This window comes from Thamnophis sirtalis, unplaced genomic scaffold (assembly GCF_051295495.1).
Source record: "Thamnophis sirtalis isolate CommonGarterSnake01/CBP01778 unplaced genomic scaffold, rThaSir2_p1.2 scaffold_9, whole genome shotgun sequence".
Taxonomy (NCBI): domain Eukaryota; kingdom Metazoa; phylum Chordata; class Lepidosauria; order Squamata; family Natricidae; genus Thamnophis; species Thamnophis sirtalis.
Window position 1 is genome coordinate 18,256,202 of NW_028261389.1, and position 24,438 is coordinate 18,280,639.

Below are 24,438 nucleotides of genomic sequence, written 5' to 3' on the forward strand. Positions count from 1 at the left end.
GTCTGAACCTCGGTGTTCAGTGCAGGAGCGGCGGCTCGCAACGCGGAGAGAGGGTCGCTTTTTAAGAAGCCGCGGCTCCTTGTTTTCATCGCCTTTCCTCGGCGCACTCGCCTTTCCTCACTCGACCGGCGGAGTCGAGCCTTCCTCGTCTCGGCGCTGGGCTGAAAAGCGGCGCGCTCGCCTTTTGGAAAAGCGACTCTCGCCGCGCCGTCCTGGGAGCCCCGGACGGGGAATTTCCCGCCGCCGCCGCAGCCCTTGTCTTTGGAAACTTGGCCTCCGGGGGGTGGCTGGGCTGGTCGTGCCCGAGCGCGCCCTCCTTTCTACTGCGTCGGTGGGGAGCCCCGCTTGGCGACCGAGGAGGTAAGTAGGTGGCGCCTCTCAGCCCGGCGAGCTTCTAAGGAAGACCCGAGGCGAGCGGTGGGGAGGCCGGGTTTGTGGGAGAAAGGAAAGGACTTTCGGGGTGTCCGAAATCACGAACGGGGGGAAGGAAAGGCCCGCTCCCCGCTCTTTTAATAGCAGCGAGCGGGGAAGGAGGCGCGCCGCTGCCGGGCTTGCTGGCCCTCCCTTAGCCGTCCCTTAGCGGGGCTGCTCCGTCCCTGGTGCGAAACAGCAAGCCGGGCGTGGGAATAGCAGAAGAAGAAGGAAAAAAAAATGATTTCAGGCGAAGGAAGCCCGAGCGGATTTTTTTTCTCCCCCTCCTTCCTTTCCTTCCTTCCCCGCCTGCCTTTGCTGCTGCTTCTTAACTTCCCAGTTAGAAGAAAGTGTACTGGGAATCCTGGATGCTGATTTCGCTTATCTCCAGAAGTGGAAGAGTTTATAACTGATTGGAACTCTTTTTTGTTTCTTTTTGCCGGTCTGCAGCTTGTGGAGAGAATTGGAGAGCCGGGCCAGGGGGCCTCTGGCTTTACCTGGAGCAGAAGCCTGCAGATCAGTGATACCACCACCACCACCACCCCAGCTGGAGGATTACTGGTGCCTGAAGGATAGAAATGATGTGTCTCTGAAATTTGGTGCTGCTTTGGAGAATGGGTAGAAAGTGAGTAGTGTTCTTTCTATCTATCTATCTATCTATCTATCTATCTATCTATCTATCTATCTATCTATCTATCTATCTATCTATCTATCATCTACCTACCTACCTACCTACCTACCTATATCTATACATCTATATGTATATCTTTGTGTGTGTGTGTGTGTGTGTGTGTGTGTAGTATCTGATCAGTTTTACTCTTGCTTGAAAGGTTTCCCCCTCCTTGGTGGCCAGGAAATGAAGTAGCTGCAGCCCTAGTAAACAGGTAGTCCTTGACTTAAAACAGTTCTTTTAGTGACTGTTCAAAGTTACAACGGCCCTGGAAAAAATGAACTTATGATAGTTTTTTCACACTTACGACCATTGCAGCATCCCTATAGTTGCGTGATCAAAATTCAGATGCTTGGCATCTTGTTCGTATTTATGATGGTTGCAGTGTCCTGGGTTCATGTGATCCCCTTTTGTGACCTTCTGACAAGCAAAGTCAGCGGGGAAGCCAGGTTCACTTAACAACGGTTTTACTAACTTAACAACCGAAATGATTCACTTAAGAACAGTGGCAAGTAAAGTCATAAAATGGGGCAAACCCCACTTAAATGCTTCACTTAGCGACATACATTTTGGGCTCAATTGTGATTGTAATTCGAGGACTACCTGTATCTGGAGGATTGGGAAAAGTGGAGTTATGTGGTGCCTTTGCAGCTTAAGATACATAGTTATATAGTAGGACGTTTTAAAAAAAAGCTGAAAGAACAGGTTGACCACTATGGATCTAGTTTGAATATAGTATATCTAAGAGCATTATGCAAAGTGATGGATGGAAAGCTATGGAAAGTGGAATGGTTTTGTAAGCTATTTGGACAAAAACTAAGTTGAGGGAGTTGATTGGCTCTGAATATTCCCCCCCCCCCCAAAAAAAAATAATAATGATGAAGGGCATGGCAAATTTAGCAAAAGCAATTGGAAGACTTCATTCAAAAAAAATGGGGACCAACAGCCTGGATCCCGTGGAATCATAAAGGGAGCTATTCCTGACTAGGCATGAGGGGAGCTCCAGCTCTGCTATTTCAGACTTCTTTGCTTTGCTGGACAAAGAATCTGCCAGAATTGCACAAGTGTCCAAATGGAGTCAGAGACACTGATATGAACTTGTATTTATTTTACATAAATAAATATATCATTGATATTAACAGTAGATAAGATACGGTTGTCAGGAACAAAATAACATCCGTGAGATAAATCTAAACCCCATGCAGAGCAGACAGAAGAAAAAGGAGGGAAAAAGGGAAACTCCCCCTTAACACCCACAGTAACCAATCGCAGCGTAGATTGCCTCATGCTTGAGCTAGCACTCTCCAACCAGTTGTAGTTGAGCCACGGTGTGTTTTGCCTTAGCTTTACTGTTCCAGCTACTAAATTAAATATCTTAACAATCAATTGGATTGACCACCTGATTCAGGCCTGAACCTTGATAATTTGAATGTGATTTTTTTTATTCAGATAGACTTAAGTCTTTTTCTTCTGTGTTTATTTTAGTAAACTTGTTTTATGGGATGTAACCTTATTCTTAGTAAACATTGAGTCACATTTAGATTTAGAATTGCCCTGAGGTAATATAGGTGGCTAATACATTTTACAAATAAAATATTTTTTTTTTGATCCAGTCAATGTAATTACTATAGAAAGAGAAAAAGTGTGTTTCCTCAGGGAGTCAAATTATACAAAGTGCTGGATGTCATGGTAGGGTAGAAGCACTACCAGCTTTGTACACATGTGCAACATCAGTTCATGTATAAAAAGGGTAAGGCTTCAATCATTGTGTCCGCTACCTTGTAAATTTTAATATGCCCCTCCTCTATATGATACCGATGTGATATAGTAGTGCATTTATATCGAAGCCTGATAAAATGTTACATTGAACCTTTAGTGTCTGCATTATTAATGCTTTACAGAAATTGGTCTAGATTCTTATCTCAAATTATAGTAGATGTGGACTGTGAGATAATTCAGTGTCCTCAGTAAAGAATAATCTTTGATTGTTGGATATCTAGAGGTTTTTTGGGCTATCCAGGTCTGTGGAATTATAATTATAATTTTTCCAGGAAAATAATTATTTTATTGCGTTATCCACCCTTGTAATTAGTTTCATCACAACCATATCATAGTAAGTAAACTTTCAGATTTATTTAGCCACTGATTGAAGTTTAGTAAAGTTGACTATTGGCAATAACCTCTAGACTTACCATGGTCCAAATATTTGCAACCAGACCTCGTTACCTCATATAAACACACTGTATTAGAAAAATAAATGCTGAATATTATTTAGCAATTTGATCTGGTTGTATCTTTTCCTGTCTTCATCGTAGTCCAGCAGTGATGATTGATGTAGAAATAATTGTATCTGTAGTTTTTCCTGCCGTTGACATTTTGTTATTTTCCTCTATATGGGTTTATAGCAACCTACCCAACTCTCCAGGTGCACATAAAATGTTTGTGCAGCCTGTGGTTGATGGGAAGGTGTGTTTCTGGAAAAAACACACCCCACCAATTTGGAAAAGTCTTAAAGCTGAACATAGCTTCTACTATTTTTTTGTGTGTGTGTGCAAATCCATTTGATTTACAAGGCTGTTGTTGTGATGAAGAAAAAACAAAGAGGCAGGAAGAAGGTTAATGGGAAGGCACACCGAACAGCTCGTGGGAGCTCCCTTTTATTGTCATACACAGTCTCCGTGGCAGAAGCTGATTCACTGGGCAAAGTATACTTGTAATGATTGACTAGACAAAGCTCATGGCTATGTTATCAATGTGGATAGTTAATGGACAGCTTATGGTTTCCTGCTTCAAGCGATGAGATGTGACTATGTGCCAAATCTTATGTCTCACACTTATTAAGGGTTGATCATTAAGGATCATTGTGCTGACATTGCATTCCTCAGCGTGGTTTGCCAGCTACTGAGAAAGCAACTATCCCCACACAAGGAAACAGACATAATCTGGATAACAAAACACTTACCATCAAAAATACTCTTAAGTGTTTTGAATTATTGTTGATATTTCTCTGGAGACTTGATAGTGTCCCTCTCTCACAGATGTGACTCCTCTATCATCTTACCAAAACCTTGTTTCCTCCTAATAATAAACATGAATTGAAAGCAAGGCCATAGCCGCCTGTACTATACTGTACCTGTTAATTTAGATACATTACAAACATGCATGTTTAGAAGACTTCATTGTCTCATTGTTTTAAAATATGCTTTGCTGCTTTTAATGGGAGTTACTTCCAAGTAAATATGTGTAAAATTTCAGGTGCGCAGTACAGATCTCTACATGTTTTCTTGAGAGTCAGTCCAACTGACTTCACTGGGACTTATTCCCTATGGTATGTTATGATTGCAGCCTTCAGCTGCTAATTATAATTGTTCCTCCATTTATAGGAATGCCAGGAGTTATATGCTTAGAACCAATTTCATTTTCTCAGTTTATTGAATTATAAAGTGTTCAGCTAGATGCTCAATGTAACATGTTGGAAGTTTCTCTAGTGTTTGCTTTTATATGGACTAATGTTTAAACTATTGAATACTAGTAATCTGCTTTACAGTATACAAACTGTCCTATAATTTTCAGGTTAAGTTTAACGTATTTCTACATAATTTATTTTTAGAGGCTTAAAAACAGTAAAACTTCCACTGTAAGTATTGCATATAAAATATTTTAATATTTGTTAGACTACCATCTTAGGATATATAGTTCACATTTCACTTTAGAATGCTGTAGGGAGACGCACACCTGTTGGATTTTAACAGCACCCTGGAACCCTGATAGAATCTGTTTTAATTTGTTTCATTTCTCAATCTGTTTGTTAGATTTATATCTTACTTTGGGTTCAGGAATTCAAGACAGCATACATAGTACTGGTCCTCCTGTTTCCCATACAATAATAACTTGTCAGGTGTGTGTAACATTTCTAAACAACAGTTCTTCTAAAGCACCTCCCAGAATAGTACTCAATAAGTATTGCTGTCCAACTAAGCTACACATTCACACAACACTCAAATACACTCTTAACACGAGTGATCAGACTGTGTTAGAATGGGCTGGAAGGAGACTCAGGGTGTCCCCTGCCCTAACAAAAATCATCTGGCACTTTGGAGGTCTGGGTTCATTCCAGTCTTCTTTTTATATCCAACTTGTTTACTCTAAAATTCATGTGTCACATCAGGAACTTCACATGTTTACTCCCTGTTCTATGACCCCATGAAAAATGCAATCCATTACATTCCTTGCACTCACTAGTGTTCCAGTTGTTATCATCAGTGATAAATCACTTATATGCACATTCAGGACCTTCCATTATGGTCAGTATTACACACATTCCAGCAATGTGAGGTTCCCAGTGGATTCATGCAAAGAATAAGCATGGCTATACTACAAGCCCAATAAGTCATTAAAATGACTTATTTTAATATATAACACAGATCATATTTGTAATATATTCATAACATATAATATCTCGTGGCACGACAAAACCGCGCTAGTCAAAATCGCGGTGATAAAATCGCGGCGCTAAAGCCGCGACGTCATCACCGTGCGTCATCACCGCCGTGACAACAGCGCGGCAACAGAAGGGCGCTTTAAAACGGCGCCGCAGCAGAAAGCCGACTTCAATTAAGGTAAGGGTTAGGATTAGGTTTAGGGGTTTGTTTTAGGGTTAGGGTTAGGTTTAGCGTTAGGTTTAGGGTACTGAGTGCTTGGGAATGCGCGATTTTGCCCTCCGCGATTATGTCATCGCGGTGGGGTCGCGTTTTTCCTTAGCGCTTAGAACGGCGCGAATTAGTCTTCGCGCTTATGTCTCCGCGGATAAGGGCTTCGCGGATTTGTGGTGGATATTACATAACTAGAGACAGTCTCCATGGAGAAATCCTGCTCCTAAACAGCCATCAGGTATTCCTCAGCATGGAAGACACTAGTCAGAATTTCTATTCTTTAGGACTGGGGTGCAAACATGGAGGAAAAGGTGTTTCCTCAGATAATGTCATCACAAATGGGCAGAACTTTACAGCCATCTTGATAAAAACCTACATATTTCCCTAAATGATTTTTTCCTTTCTCAAACGTATTTAAGACTACTGTATATATGGTTTTCAGTGCAGTATGATTTTAATAGTAGCTTAAAAGACAAAGTGGGCTTGCTTTAAAGTAGGTTTGGAGAGGGGATTAACAGAACATATATTTGGACAAGCATTTGTTTAGGCTCTGTTCTCCTAAGCAGGTAAGAGACCAAAGTTCTCGGTGTGCTTGGTCTAGAAGCTGAAGCTGCTACAGAATGTGGCAGCCAAATTGTCTTTGTTGGGGAAAATTCCCCAGACCCTTTTAGTGAATGGGAGACCATAATCATAGCTGTGAGTTAAATTTCATTGAAATATTGCGCAGAAGGAAGAATGCAAGATATGTAGACAGAGCTTTTTATGGCTTTTATGATAGGTTTATGGTAGGTTTTCATCTTCAGGCAATTGAAGCAACCTTCCCTTTTGGCTCATTTATAAAAATAGCACTTAGACTTATATACCGCTTCATAGTGCTTTACGACCCTCTAAGCAATTTACAGAGTCAGCATATTGCCCCCAACAATCTGGATCTTCATTTAACCACCCTTGAAAGAAGAAAAGGCTGAGTTAACCTAATTCTAGTCAGAATTCGTCTAGAAATTGCTAATTCAGCATATGTCAGCAGTTTCGCAGACTCTCACTTCCTTTTCCTTGTGGCAGATGCCTAATGTTCCTTGCTAGATTCTTACATTTTTAGCAACTTAAGCAATCTACATAATATGCAACCCCTCAGAGGGCATGAGAGAAATGAGAATTATTCATGTAAAGAAAAGAGGAAGAATAACACCATATTTATCCTCTGTATAAATTAAGACACCAGCTTTGGGACGGTAGCTATGGAATTATGTAAGAATATGAGGTTATAGGAAATAACAAGGCTATTGATTTGATTAGTACATTCCAGGCCATGTCAAGCTAATGTTGGCAGGAAAGCACTGCCATGCTCAAATTAATTGTGTTGTTATGATCAAGATGTAGCAACTATCAGGGGGGATAGCATGTTAGGAAAACCAGCTGTTAGGATTGTACAGCTAATACTTATCTGACGTAAACTGACCAATGATGATGGGTTGATGGATTGGGGTTTTTTTGAAACTGGATTTAAATCTTGTATTCATATATATCATTGCTCTTCTGTGGCTCTACCCACATAAGCATAGAAGGGCAACTTTTGCAATAATAAAGTTCTTGTATAATAATAGTAAAGTTCTAATAATAAAGTTCTTGTAAGGTAGTCTGATAGACCTGTTTATGGCCAAAGATATTCAATATCAAATATTCTGATCAAAGTCGAGGTTTTGCATTATAGTAGGAAACAGTTGCTGAAGTGTCAGTAAGTATTTTTATGCATCTGGGAACAAGCAAACCCAGACAGGGAGTTTCCTGTTATTCTGCAAGATGTTTCTTGTTTTGCTTCTCTAAGCCTCCCGATATGTCACGCATGATCTATAATGTGCTGACCATGGATATATTTTTGGAATAGTAACTGTTAGCCATCTGGCATAGACATTTTTGGTTCCTCTTATTACCTTATATGCTTAGATACCGCCTCTACAGATGTTCACGCAATTTGCACTATAAATGTATGTTTTTAAGAACCTTTCGGGGTTCAAACTTTTGTGCTTGTTTCTGGTTTGACTTTCAAGCCTAGCTTACATCCATCCATGGAATTCCTTATGGTCTTTTAATATAGACTGCTTAGGTTTCAAGCTCAGATAAGGTAATTCTTAATCAAGGTTAATATAATAAATTGGATTCTTTTTTCTATGTAGCTCTAACCAAATATGAGGAAACATGCCTCAAGTTTTAGGAACCATAATTCTTGTATTTTCTTTTTTTCAGAAAACATTGTCATGTGACATTAACAACATTGAAGAGTCAACATTCAATAAAACCCATTCTCAGAAAATGTAAGTATTAGATTAATATACAGTTATAATGACCATTATATGAGCTATATGACCATCTGTGACTCAGTGGCCTAGAAATGAAGACACTTGCCTCCCAAGGTTGAGAGTTCAATCCTAAGCAGTGGCAGATGTTTCTGTATCAGGGTGGAAAGAGAAAATATTTGCTGTGAACTCTGCATAGGAGTCAGGAAGAACATCCCGCCAGTAAATGCTCAGCTCCACTCAGTTGCCCTGACTCCACCTCGAATAAAGGGATTAAAGGGTAATAAAAAGAAAAAAAGTCTCTGTGATTTATAATACCATTCCCCAACCTTTCTGGGTTGGTGGCCCGGTATATGCAGGAGGAGAGATGGTGGTTTTGCATGATAGTCAGGTATGCATGCACAGCTTCATTTGTGTGAGCGGTGGGTTCACACAAGGGTGGGACGAATGGGGCTGCAAGTGCCTGTGCCTGCTGCTCGTGTAAGTAATTCTGGGTTCACTGACAAATGCGCGATAGACATGCGCGCCAACAAAACCACGACGGACAAATGAGCGCCGTCAAAATCGCTAATTGATTTTCAACAAATGCGCGACGACAAAATCGCGTCATCAACAAACTATAGACAGCCCAGTGAGTGTGCTGGGCCTTTAACATAGTGGGACGCGTATATGTACATTATAACCCTAACCCTAATTTTTTTCCGATTTTATTGTGCTTGTCATCGCGAATTTGTCGTTGCGATTTTGACGTCACAATTTTGACATCACGTTTTAATCGGCGCGATTTTGTTGGCACGCATATGTCTATCGCACAATTGTCGGGTCACGGTAATGCTGCACATGCACTCACCCATCCCTCAAATGGCCCAGTTCCAAATAGGCCACAGCCCAGTAGACTGGGTGCTACTGGCTTATAGAACCTATATACATTAATTTCTTCAACAGCTCTTAATAAATGCTGATAAATGGCAGTTTATAACTTCTTTTGCATTATTGAAGCAGCATGAAATTAAACATGTGAAACCAGTAAAGCTCATAAGAGAGTTCTCTCTGAGTCACATGTTTATTCAGATCTGGACAAAGATGAGTTCTTCCATTAGTCTGAGAAAGACCCTGAATGTTTCCTTTAATGTGCTTTTATACTCTGCTTGGTTACATAAGCAGGAAACACAGCTGTCTGAAAGAAAGTAAAAAAGTTACTAAAATATCTGTGCCCACATCGTCTAGCGATAAGTATTTAGACCAAGTTTTATTTTAAGAACTTTTGTGGTTTCCCTATCATCTTTTTGTCCTTTATTTCAGCCCTTTCAGTATAGGAATCTTGATCATCACAATCCTGATCAACACATTAGGAACTCCTGAAGCTCTGTAACCATAGTTTATAGAATTCTGCAACTTGTTTTAATTTTCATGCCTGCTACCTTTTGTAATCTTACCTTCTACACTGCAGCACTGTATTGTTTCTTGATTTCGGAGATAAGAATAGCAAGTAATAGCTGTCACAGCACCCCCATAGTTTCATGTTTGGCACACTGCAATTAGATGGTTATGATATCATAGCACTTGAATTATTTGAGCAAGCTAGTTGACATGGCCTGACACTCTAGATAGATGATAGATAGATAGATAGATAGATAGATAGATGATAGATAGATAGATAGATAGATAGATAGATAGATAGATGATAGATATCACTCACTCATTACAAAATCTCCAGAACTGTAAAGCCTACAAACTTGAAATTCTAGGTATTCGCTAAGAAAGGATTTTTCAAAATGACCATCAGATCATTAGTATTTCTTATACAGTATTTACACTCTCTGATGCTAAGGAGTTCTACTCCCCCCTCCCCACCTGAAAAGAACTCTGTTCCAACTGCCAGTTGCCTCACATTCCGTTATCTCAGTTCAAACTGACAGACGTTCCACTCCTTCACTCAGGAAAGGTCTGGGACTCCTTACCAAAATGTCTATGCCTTCTACCTATGGAACTGCTTCCGAATTCAAGGCGGAGGAAAAGATATTCTCTTATGTGTTTCAATCACTGACCACCACTGAGCCAACGGATTGTGAACCGAATTTCTCCTGCATAGTATCCCAGCCCTAACTCACTTCTTATACTGACCTCCTCAGTTCAGACAAATCTGCTCCTTTTACTGTAACACCAATTAAAGGGAACAGTGGGAAAAATGCAGGAAAAGATTTACAGATGTGATTAGGAAAACACAAGTAAGGGAAATTGCAAAAAAGTATTGTCAAAGTCATCCTGAAGTCAATAGAGGAAGACTGTAAAAAGGTATGCATTAATCATGCAGCTACTTCTAAATATAATGAAAAGATATCACAAATCAGATCAAGCTTTAGGTGTCAATTTATCAAGGATGATCATGTAGTTTTGTAGTGCAGCACGTGTAGCCAGCTAATGAATGTATACATGAGAAAGCTTTCACGTCTTGTGACGTCAGGCCGTGGACAAGCTTGAGATATCACTAAAGAAAGAAAAAATGCAGATGGTTCTTTATCTCCATAGGATAGCATATGAAAAGTAATTCACAAGAAAAGAGTTGCCTGCTCACATAAGTTTCAATACTGCTAAAAACTCAACTATTACTTCCAAAAAAGAAGTGCTTCTTTTTGAAAAAGAGTTTACGTGAGAGGAGGGAACATGCATGTTAGGGATGCTTCAGATGTTTACTAAAATTCTGCAAAAATGCAAACAAATCACTTGCCTGTTTTGCCTAAGACTCAGTATACCAGCTAGAACAGTTTTGAGGTTCAGTTCCAAAGTTTTGCATTCCTTCAACAGATATCAGCAGTTTACCAATTATTTGAGTTTCATGTGCTGGTGTTTTTTTAGAGGTGTAAATTGCCTGGGTACTTCAGGGAGTCAGTAAATAAAAGGAGTGAAGGAAAGGAATAATATATTGAAAAGGATAGCTCTAAAGTGGGAGGGAAAAAAAACCAAATTGGGATATGGAACTGAAGGCCAAGCAAGTGGGGCTTTCTTTTACTTCCTTTTACTTTTATCGTAACCTTGTAATGTAGACTGGAACTCAGAAACTTTTTGCCTTGACAACAAAATGTCTATAACTTTTTAACCAGAAGATAAAGGGGGTTTTCTTTTGTGTGCTTGCAAGCTTAATACAAAAGGATCTTTCAAGTGTACCTTCTAGAAGTTTCAACCTGCTGAAATTGTATCTTTTCACAGGAGACTGTGTGATTCTATGATGCCTTTTCTCATGCCAACTTTTTTTCTTTTTACTTTTAATACAATGCTTAGTTATGTAGTCAAGTGTGAGAAACACATTAAACAGTCAGAAATTTAACACAGTCATTAAGTGAAGGAGCAAAGAGTTTATCGTAAAACACTTTCTTGTAAAAACGGGTGGCTACCCAAGAATAGTTTCCAGCAACTTTTTATTCCTTCAGCCCGAAGTGCAAGTCCCTCCTTTGCAATCCCATTTGAAAAGGACCACAAGTGCACAATTTTTCCGGAATGCCTAGTTCCCCTTTTTGTGAATTTCCCAATGTTTATCTTTCTCCCCACCCTTTACCCAGTTCCCCCTGTGAGAAATGAAGCTCACACTCAAATTGTTGGAAATAACAAAATGTTTTATTAGAACTTTTGCAAAAGCTGGTGGATCTCCAAATGTACAAGCAAAAGAGAGACCACACCGGTTACAGATCTCAGTATATTTTATACATTCCTATTTCCTGCCGCTTGTCCATCCTTCCTAGGTCCAGTTGATAGGCCCAGGCCAATCACATGCTAACAGTCCACCTGTAATCTGCTATCACACCTAAATGTTTAAAATTAGTTAAGTTTTCACCAAAACTTATTATATTGTATCTCACATACCCTTTCCCCTAAACTACTGTGTCTCTCCTAAAATACAACCTACCCAAAAAGTAAGCCCTCCCCTGATTTTTGGGGGTGGGCCTAATATAAGACCTACCCAAAATAAGCCCTAGTGGGGGGGTCACCTGGGCCCCTTAACCGCAGCCTGCGGATCAATTGATCCAGCGAGGACTGGGAGTTCTGTGTCTCTGGGTTCCTGGGCATGTTTCCGGCAATGAGGCATAAAGCCTTGCGGCCCATTGGAATCAGCTCCCCCTTGCCTCTACCCGACTGCTGCTACTTTGAGAAAAGGAAGAAAAGGCAGGCAATTCTGAAAGATTGTGGGATGCATGTGCTTATGGTAGAAGCAAAGTGCAGCCCTCTCCCTTTCAATCAAAAGTTTGTGTGTCAGAGAGAGAGAGAGAGAGAGAAATGACGGAGGGGAGTAACAAGAATTGCAGGCAATGCTGTTTGAAAGGGTTTCCGCTCCCAGCTTTATGGAGGACCCATCTTTGTTCAGATCTGATTCAGGATGCAATTCAGAGAGAATTCCGGCTTTGCCTCTTTGTTGGCAATGAGCCAGATTTAGTACTCCTAACTAACAGTGTAACTGGGCAGGATGATTTCTTCCGTCCAATATGCTGTACTGAATATAAAGGGAAATTTGAGCCTTTGTCACGGGTTCCCTCTTTTCACAGAGAGAAACCTTTTTGCTAGAGCAATAAAAGGTTATAAATGATCTTCCGCTTAGCTGACTAATTAGAAAGAATGTGCCGAGGCAGAATCTAGAGCCAATTTTGGCCCTCAGAACAGAGAACTGGATAATTAGAAAGTGAACAGGCAAGTTAAAGATGGGGGGGAGGGGAATAGGACTTTGTTTAATTTGTGAATGAAGCAGGAATCTAAATCAAATTGAATTTGTAATAGCCCTGACACTAAAATAATGTGAGGCTTGAGTGAACTTTCTACTTGTGTAGATATATAGGAGGCTGACTGAAAATGATTAGCACTCTAATGTGAAAATTGTTTAAGCCATTGAAAAATTCAATATAAGAAATATCAATCTTAATTATGGTTTAAAATATCAATAATCATAATACTGGTGGTCCTTGAATTATAACCATAATTGAGCCTGTAAGTTGTGATAGTTGTTAAGCAAGGTGCCCATATCATCGCCTCACTTAATGATCCTCACAGTGTGCCTTGGGTGGGGGAGGCCTAGAAAGGCCTGGTCCTGCCCGCCTGCCTGCCTCCCCCAGTCCTCCCAAGGTTTCAGCCTCATGCTGTTCAACAAGCAGTCGCTATTCTCATGATCTTTGGGAAGCTTCTGTTTAAAGGACTGAATCTACTTAAAATGGAATCTCCTTAAAAATAAAGCCTCACATATGTCAGTAGCCTCTGCATCCATCTTGAGGCTCTCTTGAGTAGTTAAGTGTCCACTTTTTTAAAAAAAATGTGTTTATTTGTATCAGCCTTATATTATTTTTTCAAATAATTGAAGATTGCGAAAATATCAGCATGCTTTCCGCCTCTTTCACAAATGTGTGTCCCAGAATAATGTTGCAGGAGCCAATCTAGGTCAGTCACTGGGTTCAATTTGTCTCACCAGATTCTGGTGAGAGAGAAGTTTCCTAAGGATGGGCTCCAGCACAAGTCTGAAAGCTTGGAAGACTAAATTTCCAAGTCCGGTGACCGATCCAGATTGGATCCCCCTCTTTTCCCCACAATAAAGTTCCAGGAGGTGAGAGAGGGCTGAGAGAGAGAGTGTCTGGCCCAAAGTCACCCAGCTGGTTTTCATGGTTAAGGTGGGACTTGAATTTATAGTCTCCCACTTACTGACCTAGGGTCTTAACCACTAGACAAAACTGGCTCTCCACAGGCAAATGTGCACTGGTAGACTCTGGAGCACTTGAGGCTCTCTCAAGTGACTTGAGTTTTATGCATTGGGAGCAGGCTGAAGGCCTGTAGAGACCCAGCAGGGTGGGATAGGAGACGAAATAGGCAGGGGAGACCTTTGCAGCATCCCTGCAGTAAGTTGTTCAGTTGTACGGGTGATTGACTGCAGGGATTCTGCAATGGCTGTAAATTTGAAAATAGGTTGTAAGTAGCTTTTGAGAATGCCCATTGTAATTTTGAATGGTGGTTAAGTACCTGGTAGTAAGTAAAGGATTACTTACTTAGCATTTAGCGCCTTCATCCAGAATCAAGTATAACAATAAAAATATTTTGTGGGTGATATCAAAGTGTTTGTTATGATAGAGAAGGCTTACTTCCCCAATAAAAAGCTAATCCAAGTTTTGGGATAAGACTTAGTTCTTGGCTAGCAAAATTGGACTCGAAGCGACAAAGCATAGACAGAAAGCAAAAAATGATGAATTGCAGCTATCATAGTAAAACATAAATTGCTGAAATAAGTTTTAGGATGTGATACTACCTTATGAATAGGTTAACACATGTTGCAAAAAATTGTTATGATTTGCCATTAAATTCTAAACTATAGTTTTTGTTCTGACCCCCCTCTTTGCTCGCTCACAAATGACAGTCAGACAGAACTTCAAAGGAAATATATTTATCAGTCCTGGCTCAAGCTGGCTGCAAGCCCAAAATCAAACGTAGATAAAGTCTCTGGCAAAAAGTTATAATGCAAAAACAAAAAGCTCTTACAGCAAACCAGGTTTACAGAAAGCAAATCACTTATCCAAGTGCCTCTTTGAATCAGGTTTACAGAAAGCAAATCACTTATCCAAGTGCCACTTTGAACCTCGAAACGATGAACCACACACAACGAACCACGAACGTTGACATCTGCCACTAAGGCGTACCACCCTCCGTCTTTTATCTGCAGAAGACGACCCTAACGAGCAACAGCTGCTCATTATTCCTGCATCCTGACGCAACTCACAGCAAGCTGCTGCTGAGTCACAACAAGTTTTCTTGAGTGTTATACAGCATTGCAAAAACTATTGCTATTTGGATACAGGAAATATCTTATCAGAGCATCAGATAAGCTCTGACTTGTGGTAAATACTATATAAAGCCACTAATTCAGCATTGGTTGGTGTGTAAGCTTTGGGAGAGATCTTATGGATATTACCGTTGTGATGTTGTTTGTATATACTAAAAATGAATATGCTGTTTGGGTGGCTATATAAATGTTTTAAACAAACAAACAGACAAACAAATAAATAGGATAACAAATCTTGTTATATAACAATTAGGATACCAATTAGATATTTTTTTAAAAGAGAAAAACTAGCTTTCCCTTTTTGTGCATTTGTTAACTTACAATATTTGTAAACAATTAAGCTCACTAAGAAATCAAACTTTAAGTGACTATATTTACCATTCTATGTGAAGTTTATATGGGAACCATTCTTGCTTAAATGTGATTATATACTGTTGTGAATTGTGAATATATACTGTTAATTTTGCCAAAATTTGACCATTGTTGTGGAATGTAAAACTATTGAGATCTGTTAACTTTCCTATATTAGTGCTAGCATTTAGAAATTCTTAAAATACTTTAATGTGGGATAGGATGATAGCAGAAATGTTCATTTAATTTATATGGGGCTGGGAAGAAATAGCTTATAAAATAGCGTTTTGCTAAGGAGCTGTATGGTTTCATTTGATAGACCTAAATGAAATTGTATGATTTCTTTTTTCTCTTCTTAGATTCCTGAAAATCAAAAGAACTTTCAACACAATGGACTGGAATGTAGGGACAATCAATAAGATGCAAACACATGAATCCTACTTGATGCCCCTTGATGCTGCTTCTCTTACTTCCCAAACAAATGTCTTAATGCAGAATTTTTGTAATTCTGGAAATAGCCAAACCACAAATATTCCATCAAATATGAAGTATATGTTGACAAATAAACGACAATTTCGAAATAACGGGGCTTCTAAAACCTCAAAGCCAATATTTCCTAAAGTAGCAGTGTCTAAAACAAGTTTTGGACTAAACAATAATTTTTACAATTTGTCACCATCACTTTCCACCATGACAGTCCAAATGGCAGCTGATGTACAGAATCCAAATTTATCAAGGAACATGCATGTCTCTTCCTCTGTGCCATTACAGGGAAGTACGGTTAATTCTGTGCAAAATATGCAACAAAAGACAAATGCATATATGGCTGTGGGCAGTTTCAGTAATCAGATACTGCAGAATTGTTCAAATTCTGTGGGAACCTTGGTTTATCAACAAGATCCCCTAAATACTTCATCTCCAAAAAGGGCCGTAACACGGATGCCCTACTATTACATGAATGGGCCTGCTACCTCTCAAGCAGATGCTAGAGTGTCCCTTAACTCTGCATCAAACTATTATTTACCTCCTCAGCAAAATGTCCAATATCCTAATTACTCTTCGGCAAAGAAGTGCCCAAATTCAGCTATTCCAGTAACAATGCAATCACAACCTTATGCTTCTGATCAAATAAACCCACCATATACAATTTATCCTCATTATGATTACAGGAACGCAATCCAAACTACTAATTCTTCACTATCAGACTTGATGGTCCCCATACAAGTGAACCATGGACAATTTGTTGTGCAACAACCAACTGCAATTTTATCTAATGAAAAAGTTGAAAGTTATCATAATTCTCTGATTGATCAAAATAGCAATTTATATTCTGTTCAGCCTGATCAGAAATCTCAACCTCTCTCATCCTGCACAGAAACAAATGTGGCAGCCCCCCCAGCCTATAATGTAAGTGGACCAAAAACTACAATGCAGGTTTCTAATGAATCAGTAAAGTCATATGTTGAAGTTGAAGGTACTTTTTCTAACAGTGTACCAACCACTACAACAGTTAAGGTTGCTGAACCTTTGCAACAAACAAATCAAACTTTGCAACTAGAAAAGAACATAAGTAATGAGAATTTATCTAAGGATAAATATAAAATAACTAGAGAGAGTTTATCACTAGATGTTCAAGCCTTGTATGAAATGAGAAATGCATTATTAAAACTTAAAGACAATTTTAGTTTAAAACAAAAAATATATTTATCTTCTCTACAGAATGGGCAGACCTCTAATACGTCCATAAACAATAAAAATCCTAATAATTCATTTCCTCATAATACCAACCCATCTGTAGAATGTACTGTCCAGCAGGTTTGCTCAGATAAAGTCACTCCAAATCAGTTTTCATCTAATTCACACAATTCTTCAGTTGTACCACAGAAAACGAAATACCATTTATTGCCAATTCTGTGGCATATGCTGAAAGGTACTGATGATGAAAATATGTTACTTGCTGATGGTGGAGATAAATACCAAAATAAGCATTTCATTGTTCAAGATAATTCAAGTACTGATTCTAATGATGCATTTGGAAATCCTGTTAACACTAATGGAACTACTAAATTAAGCTATAAAATCTCTCCTGCTGGTTCTACTCAGGGAACAAGCATCATTAAATCTACTCATAATCAATTGGAGAAAATATCAGCTGTACCTAACAGTGACTTACTTAATTCTTCTGAACAGAATAAAGATTCAGAAAGTGGTGGTGTTCAGTATTTAAATGGTAGCATTCAGAGTTTAGTTCAGAATTCAGTTGTTTCTCAGGAACCTTCCTCAATGAAAAAATTGATAAAAGAAGAACATGGTAATTCTATTCCTGCATGTCACATTCAGTATAGTGAAAATACTTGCCTTCAGAAACCTACAAATAGTGAAAAGATTGCTGATACATCTAGTTCTGTCTCCAAAGGAGTTGAAACTATAACTGGAACTCATGGTGTAGAAAGAACTTGTTCTTTGGAAGAACTGAAAACAAGCCTGGCTCTATGGAGAAAATGCCTCCCAAAATCCTTAAATGAACTAATAAATAGAAATACTGAATCTTCCAGTGATGGGATAGATGGCAAGGGTACAGCAAAAATATTGGAAAACCTCCCCAATATATTGACTCAAAATTATGACACTAAAACAGTTGAAAGGACTCAGATTCATGGTTCTTCATCTTTTGAAAAAAACCTTGATGGAATACATTCCAATTTGCCAAAAGGCTCTGAACCTCAAGTAGCTGTTGTTACTCCACGGATATTATCAAAAAATAATGATGTGCAGAAAAATAATGAAATCATTTATCCAGCTACCGATATTGAAGAAGGCACTGTCCATACTTCAGAAAAAGTTATATCTACAAAATCAGATAGTAACGAGGAAAAAACTATTTACTCACCTACAGATTCCTATAGATATTGCGATTTAAATGTGCATCAGAGAACAGACAAATCCACAGGAAAAAATAAAATAGTAAAAGCAGAAGTTGGAACAAATCACTCTTTTGAGTTAAATCAAGAGAAAACAAATTCCTTGCCACTTGGATTAAAACAATATGTCCTCAATTCAGGAGACCAACATCAATGTGAACTGATCACTAATCATTTAACTGCATCTTCTCAAAAATGTGTAACATCAAATAAACATGGTCCAAATTTGGATGAATCCAATACTACTACGGAAGTCGGGTTGAAAGACAGTATATTGCAAATATCTGGTGTATGTACTCTTGTACAGGGTGATGCATTTTATAATTCGCAAATAGCAGACATCTTTAGTACTAGCCTTTTGAAACCTGGCAGAAAGCTTGAAACGTCAGGAGAACAAATGTCTTCTCTACCACACAATGAGGACGAATATGGCCTTTTGAAAAATGACCCTGAAGTTGGGATGAGTTTTTCAGAGGAAGGCAGAGTTTTGCTACCATCAGGAAGTTTATCCAAAGCTTCTGCAGGAAAACCTGAAGACGTGCAAACATTAGGAAGCCCTCAGTGTGATAAAACCCCAGTGGAAACAAATGCAACCAACTCAGAGAAACAAAAGAACAATGACTTTTTAGAAGTTCCTTCACTTTCAGGAAATAAAATTGAGCAAGATTTCTCTTACAGTTGCAATACAGATTTGTCCAATGACAAGGTGTTTGAAAATCAGGAGAGTCTGTGTGAGACAAACAACATGTCCAGTATTAGAAAAGCAGGTGACTCAGAGCACACCCTGGATGAAGGCAAGGAAGCCCATTTGGGAAGCACCACTGAATCCTCTGTAATGTTTTTGAACAATCAGCTAACTGAGCTTTCAAAAGAATTTCCCTACGGAATTGGTTATTTGAATATGGTAAAGGAAATAGAAAACAAAGATTCTATAACTATTCCGACAGAAAGAAAAGATAAAGAAAATACTATGAGTCATGAGAAAAGTCTTGATCCTAGTGATGCAGTACAGCAAATTAAAATAGTAATCCTAAATTCTCAACAGATGAGTGAAGTGTTTCCTGAATGCAGTCAACAATCGTCCAACAAGCTAGATAACCATGGAGATGACCAGATGAGAATGGATTCAAAACATAAAGATATAGGACACCAAAGGAAGTCTAACCAGGATTTAAATGTTGACAGCAAAATTATCAAATCTGAAAGAGTTGGAAAAACAGAACGGACATACTGCTGCTTGCCAGGATGGTTAGCTTCAAAATATAATGTGGAGCCTTGTTCATGCATGCTAGCTAAAGAACCTAATTTGAAGGGAAAAACTGATCTGTATTCACAGTCTAAAGAGAGATCAAAATCCGGTGAATCTGATTGTAGCCTAAAAAATGAAGTACAGAATTCCATATTAGATGCAGGCAATAATATCTTTCTTTTGGGAGATCAGAGTAACAAAACTTTAAACAAAAGTTTTGGATGTAAAGAAATGGAATCTCAAGTAAAAGAAGATAAACTACCCAAATCAGAGCAAGCAACTACTCCATGTTCTTTATTGAAAAAATCAAATTCACAAGAATCTAAAAAGCGGGGTATAAAACACTCTCATTCTGCAGATTCCCAGTCTCTACAGAGAGAAAGAGTTGGAACTAATAAAATACACCACAAGAAAAATGGTAGAAGGAATATCTCAAAAAGTGAAGCACAGTATCATTTAAATACAGACTTCAAAAAGATAATTATCAAAAAACTTGCCAAAAAGAAATTGGAGAAAAAGTCTTTTAATAAAACTCTGAAATCAAAAACAGATATTGATCGCCACAGAGGAATAGAAATTAAGCATAGTATCAATTTTGAAAAATACAAAATTAAACGAGATACTAGTGAAACACACATGATTAAAGGACCAATTTCAAGCAAGAATCTAAAGAGACAAATGATGAAAGGAAAAACCGTTAACGTATTGGAAACTCAGACTAGTGATGTCATGCCCTCTTCAACATTATATAGTGTTAGCTTTGCTTCTGAAAAACATGAAAATTCTGAGCATAACTCTACCTTGGGCTCACAAGAACATTTAAATAGAATGAAATTTAAAGATTTGGAGAAACAATACGGATACAAACAAGTAAAATATAATGAACCTATTTGTCCTAAGCAGCCTGTTGAAAAAAATCTCTCACAGCTTGTTAAAAGAATAAATCTAGAGAGATATGCATACAGAAAAGTTAAGAAAGATGCATGTCAAAGCTCACAAATTCATGATAATAGAATTCCTGCACCCCAGAATGAAGGAGATAATTCTTCCAATGTATTTGAAGTTCACTCTCCAGTCAAAGAAGGCACATTGGATAGTAGTAACCCAGACAAGTGGTCTGTGAAATCACTTTCTGATAAAAAATGTTTTAAAAGAAAAAATAAACACACTGTTTTTCTGCAAAAGGAACAAAAGAAGAACTATTTGAACAGAGTTGCATTTAAACGGACTGCCCAGAAGACTATTCGTTTGACAAGCCTGGATTCTGTGCACTCCAAAGCTCTTTGGCACGTGAAATCAAGTAATGAAATTGAGGATTCTGAACCCCACCAGAAAGGCATGTCTGAAGCAGAGAGGCCACAAATGATTGAATTTAAAATGTGTCCAGAAATATTATTTAGGAAGTCCACCTCTGAACAACAAACTTTAGAAGCAACAAAGCTTCCTGAAAAAAACAAGATACCTGTTACAGGTACAGTTGGGTTTCCTTTTAATCCGTAACGGTATTTTCTTTTTAAAATATTACAAATGCAAGCTAATCCTGCATTTATATTGCTATGTCTAAAGTGTTAAATATCTATAAAATATCTTTTAATTTGGCTAGAAAGCTTTTTTTAAAATATTCAATCAGTAGAAATCTGTAGCAAGATGCTAAAGATCTCAACTCAACAGTAGCTAGTAGTATCTGTTACAGATTTGGATTTCATTTGGCTATCATCTTCTGATGAAAATTCCCTACATTTCAAAAACTTAATATAACTAATAAAATATCATATTTATATAGTTTGTTTGGGGTTTTATCCACTAGGGCAAATATAGATAGTCCTTGATTTACAACTGCAGTTGAGCCCAAAATTGCTGTTGCTAAATGAGACAGTTAAGTGAATTTTGTCCCATCTTACAACCTTTCTTGCCACAATTGTTAAGTGAATCACCGCAGTTGCTAAATTAGTAACAATGTTCTTAAGTGAATTTGGCTTCCACATTGACTTTGCTTGTCAGAAGGTCACAAAAGGTGATCACATGACTGAATGACATTGCAATTGTCATAAATATGAGTCAGTTTCCAAGCAGCTGAATTTTTATTACATGACCATGGGGATGCTGCAATGGTTGTGTGAAAAACAGTAATGACCCTTTTATCAGTCCTGTTGTTACTTTGAATGGTCACTAAACAAACTGTTGTAAGTCAAGGACTTCTTGTATCTTAGCCTTTGGTACTATATGTAGTCAATCTGGCTCACTTTTTTACATGCTCTTATCAAACAAGCTTCTAATTATTAATTACAGCAGTCAAAAGTAAAAGAGAAGATTGGTTAAATTACCGTCCCATGAAAAGAAGAAAAACAGAAGAAAATGAAATTCAAGGTAACCATGTCTAAAACCTAGCCATTTGATTTAGGAGGTGAACAGAAGTTTCATCAACACCACTCAGATTGCCAAACAATACTTTGATCTTCCTTCCATTTCTATACTTTGAGTAACATCTCAGCAGATTGATATTTTTGGAATTACTTTTGTTAGACTAACCTAGCTATTGAAAATGAGATAGGTGAAATTAACATAGTTACTCAATTGATAACAGGAGAGACTTGCAATCCTGCTCGTTGGCTTCTCAGAGAAATCTGACTGGCTGTGGTGGATTAAAGATGCTTGGCTAAATAGACCTGCAGACTGAGCCAGATGGATTATTTGTAATTTGAATTTGAGGACTGTGCAGAAAACTTACTTGGTTTTATTTAATTATCTTCTCCAAGAGATAAATGTTGGTGTTGATTTTGGTAGTTGTTAATGTCATGAAACCAGGGAAAAGCTGTGAGATTTCACCAGTGCATCCCACAGGTTTTATTGCAAGGAGAAAGTCCCAGTGTTTACATGTCTACAGATACGGGAAGAGATCAATATCAGATAGGTGTGTGGCAGCTAAAAAGGAGATAAGGTAAAGTTGCTATGAATATACAAGGGCAGGCTCACAGTCCCCTTAGAGGAGAAGGTGACAGAGTAGCTTTGTCCTGCTTACTTCCAAAGCTTTCAACAATTGAAACAGTTCTACCTACCTATCTTCTCTCTCTCTCCTCTCTCTCTCCTCTCTCTCTCTCCTCTCTCTCCCCTTTTCTACCTACCTACCTATTCTCTCTATCCCTACCTACCTACTGTATTTCTCTCTCTTTCTCTCACTGTCTATCCCTCTACCTACCTACCTACTTTTTTTTAATTTGCCTCTTCAAAACCTTGGTGGGTCTTATTACTTTGGTGTGTCTTATACTCCGGAAAATATGGTATCTGTGTTATATGATCTTTTGGCTACTTGGCAAACAAATTCTAGACCAAAAATCCCCTTATGGAATTCCCCTTGTCCTCATTTCACCATAATAGGACCATAACAAGACAGTCCCATTATGGCAGTTTCTTGAAACTGACACTGGCTGATTCCAGTAATGTCAGGCTGACCTGGTCTGGAACTTCTCAATCAGATTTATAGCCTTGTTTCTCCCCTAAACAAACCCTTTACATAAGATCTTCTTTTAATGGGTTACAAAGGTGCTGCTTGAGTTATGAAAAGTGTAAATATGGAGTCTCTCAGCTTCTTTTCTTTTACAAGAATAACCCCATTTCTCTCGTTTGGATACAATGCAATTGTTATCTGAATGAAGCAAAGCACACATTCTGTTTGCATGTTTCTATTGTAAGACACCACACTAAAATAACGCAAATGGTTTTGTTGCTCATTTTGCAGTTAATGACGACATTCCACTTGATGCTGCAATAAAAATATTGGAAGGAAACCAAGTATTCCATGGGTCCATGAAGGATTCCAAAGCCACTTTTGAAACCTACCGGAAAATGCATCTAGAAAAAAGAAGCCAAAGCTTGGATAGCAGCCCCATAAGCTAGGAGCTTTCTTTTGTAAACAACACATTTTGGACTGCTTGCGCTTATATTAATGTCATGATGACTCATGATGACTCAGGCCTGTAATAAGATATGACCGTCATCTATGTGACCTTCCATAATTTATTTCATGCCTACCGTTATCTTAAGTATGTAATGATACTTAAGTAGGTAGGTTTGCTAATTGTTGAATTCTGGAATGCGTTATAATTTCAACTGTTGGGAGATTTTGTTAGATACATTTAAGTTCAATATCCGGCCTGAGTTTCAGAAATGATGGCAATATCAGTTCAAAACGAGGTCAAATAGTTTGCATTTTTTATGTAGACGTTTTAAAGGAATGGAGCTGTATTTTATTAAATGTTGTGCAAATAATTAAAGCATTAATAAAAATTAGTAATAAGCCTTAGGTTTATCAAGGAGCATTGGAGTTTATTAGCTGCTACCTATTTTGCTGGGACATTAGAATCATACCAGAGAATCAGTCTTCACTTTGCTGTACTGTAATCCATTTACATGCTGGGTTTTTGGGGGAAGGAGGGTTCCAAGTAAAAGCAAAAGGGCTATTTTTGAAACGGTTGCTATGATTTAAATGAAAATATATTTAAAAAATTTCATTCAGAACCCCTTTAACAAGCATTTCATTTGGACTCTTCCAGTTATTTTTACAAGACAAAATCCCTCAGTAAGCTATATTAGCTAAATGTAACAAAATTTTGTGCCTAGAAACTATCGTATTGAATGTTGTGCCTTTTATTGTTTGGCACTTTTGTTACTTTTTTTTATTTTGACAGCAATATGTATTTTCAGTAAATGTTTAGTCACTTTCAAATGGTATTATTTGTTTACAGAATTAAAAACACATTTATTTTTTACCATAAGTGGTTTTTGTGTATTTGTAAACATTACTCGCTGAAATTTTAAGTTGGTTGGCTAAGATTATAAATGACATCTTGTGCAAGATGACTCATCTCCAAAATCTATTTTTTAGTTCTACTTTTATAAAGGTTTGCTTTTTTGACTGAAAGTTTACAAAGCTTGTAAGAAAAGAAAAAAACAACCCACACAAGGAAACATAACATAGTTAAATGATGTGTATGAGACTTCCAGTTTGGCAGGTGTAAGCACATTTCTTGCTATTCTCCTAATTAAAGGATTTTTCAAATACCTGGCATCCACTTCAAAAATCACAATATG

The 24,438-nt window shown here is 38.1% G+C and overlaps 1 protein-coding gene across 1 annotated transcript; it reads left to right on the top strand.

Annotated features, from left to right (window-relative positions):
* Positions 1-24,122, top strand: RESF1 (retroelement silencing factor 1). Its single transcript, XM_087722972.1, has 6 exons — positions 1-360; positions 862-1,036; positions 7,978-8,045; positions 15,540-20,821; positions 21,640-21,717; positions 23,087-24,122. Exons 4-6 carry the CDS (start codon positions 15,571-15,573, stop codon positions 23,242-23,244), a joined length of 5,487 nt encoding a protein of 1,828 aa, XP_087579098.1. The 5' UTR covers positions 1-360; positions 862-1,036; positions 7,978-8,045; positions 15,540-15,570; the 3' UTR covers positions 23,245-24,122.
* Positions 24,123-24,438: the final 316 nt, after the last annotated feature.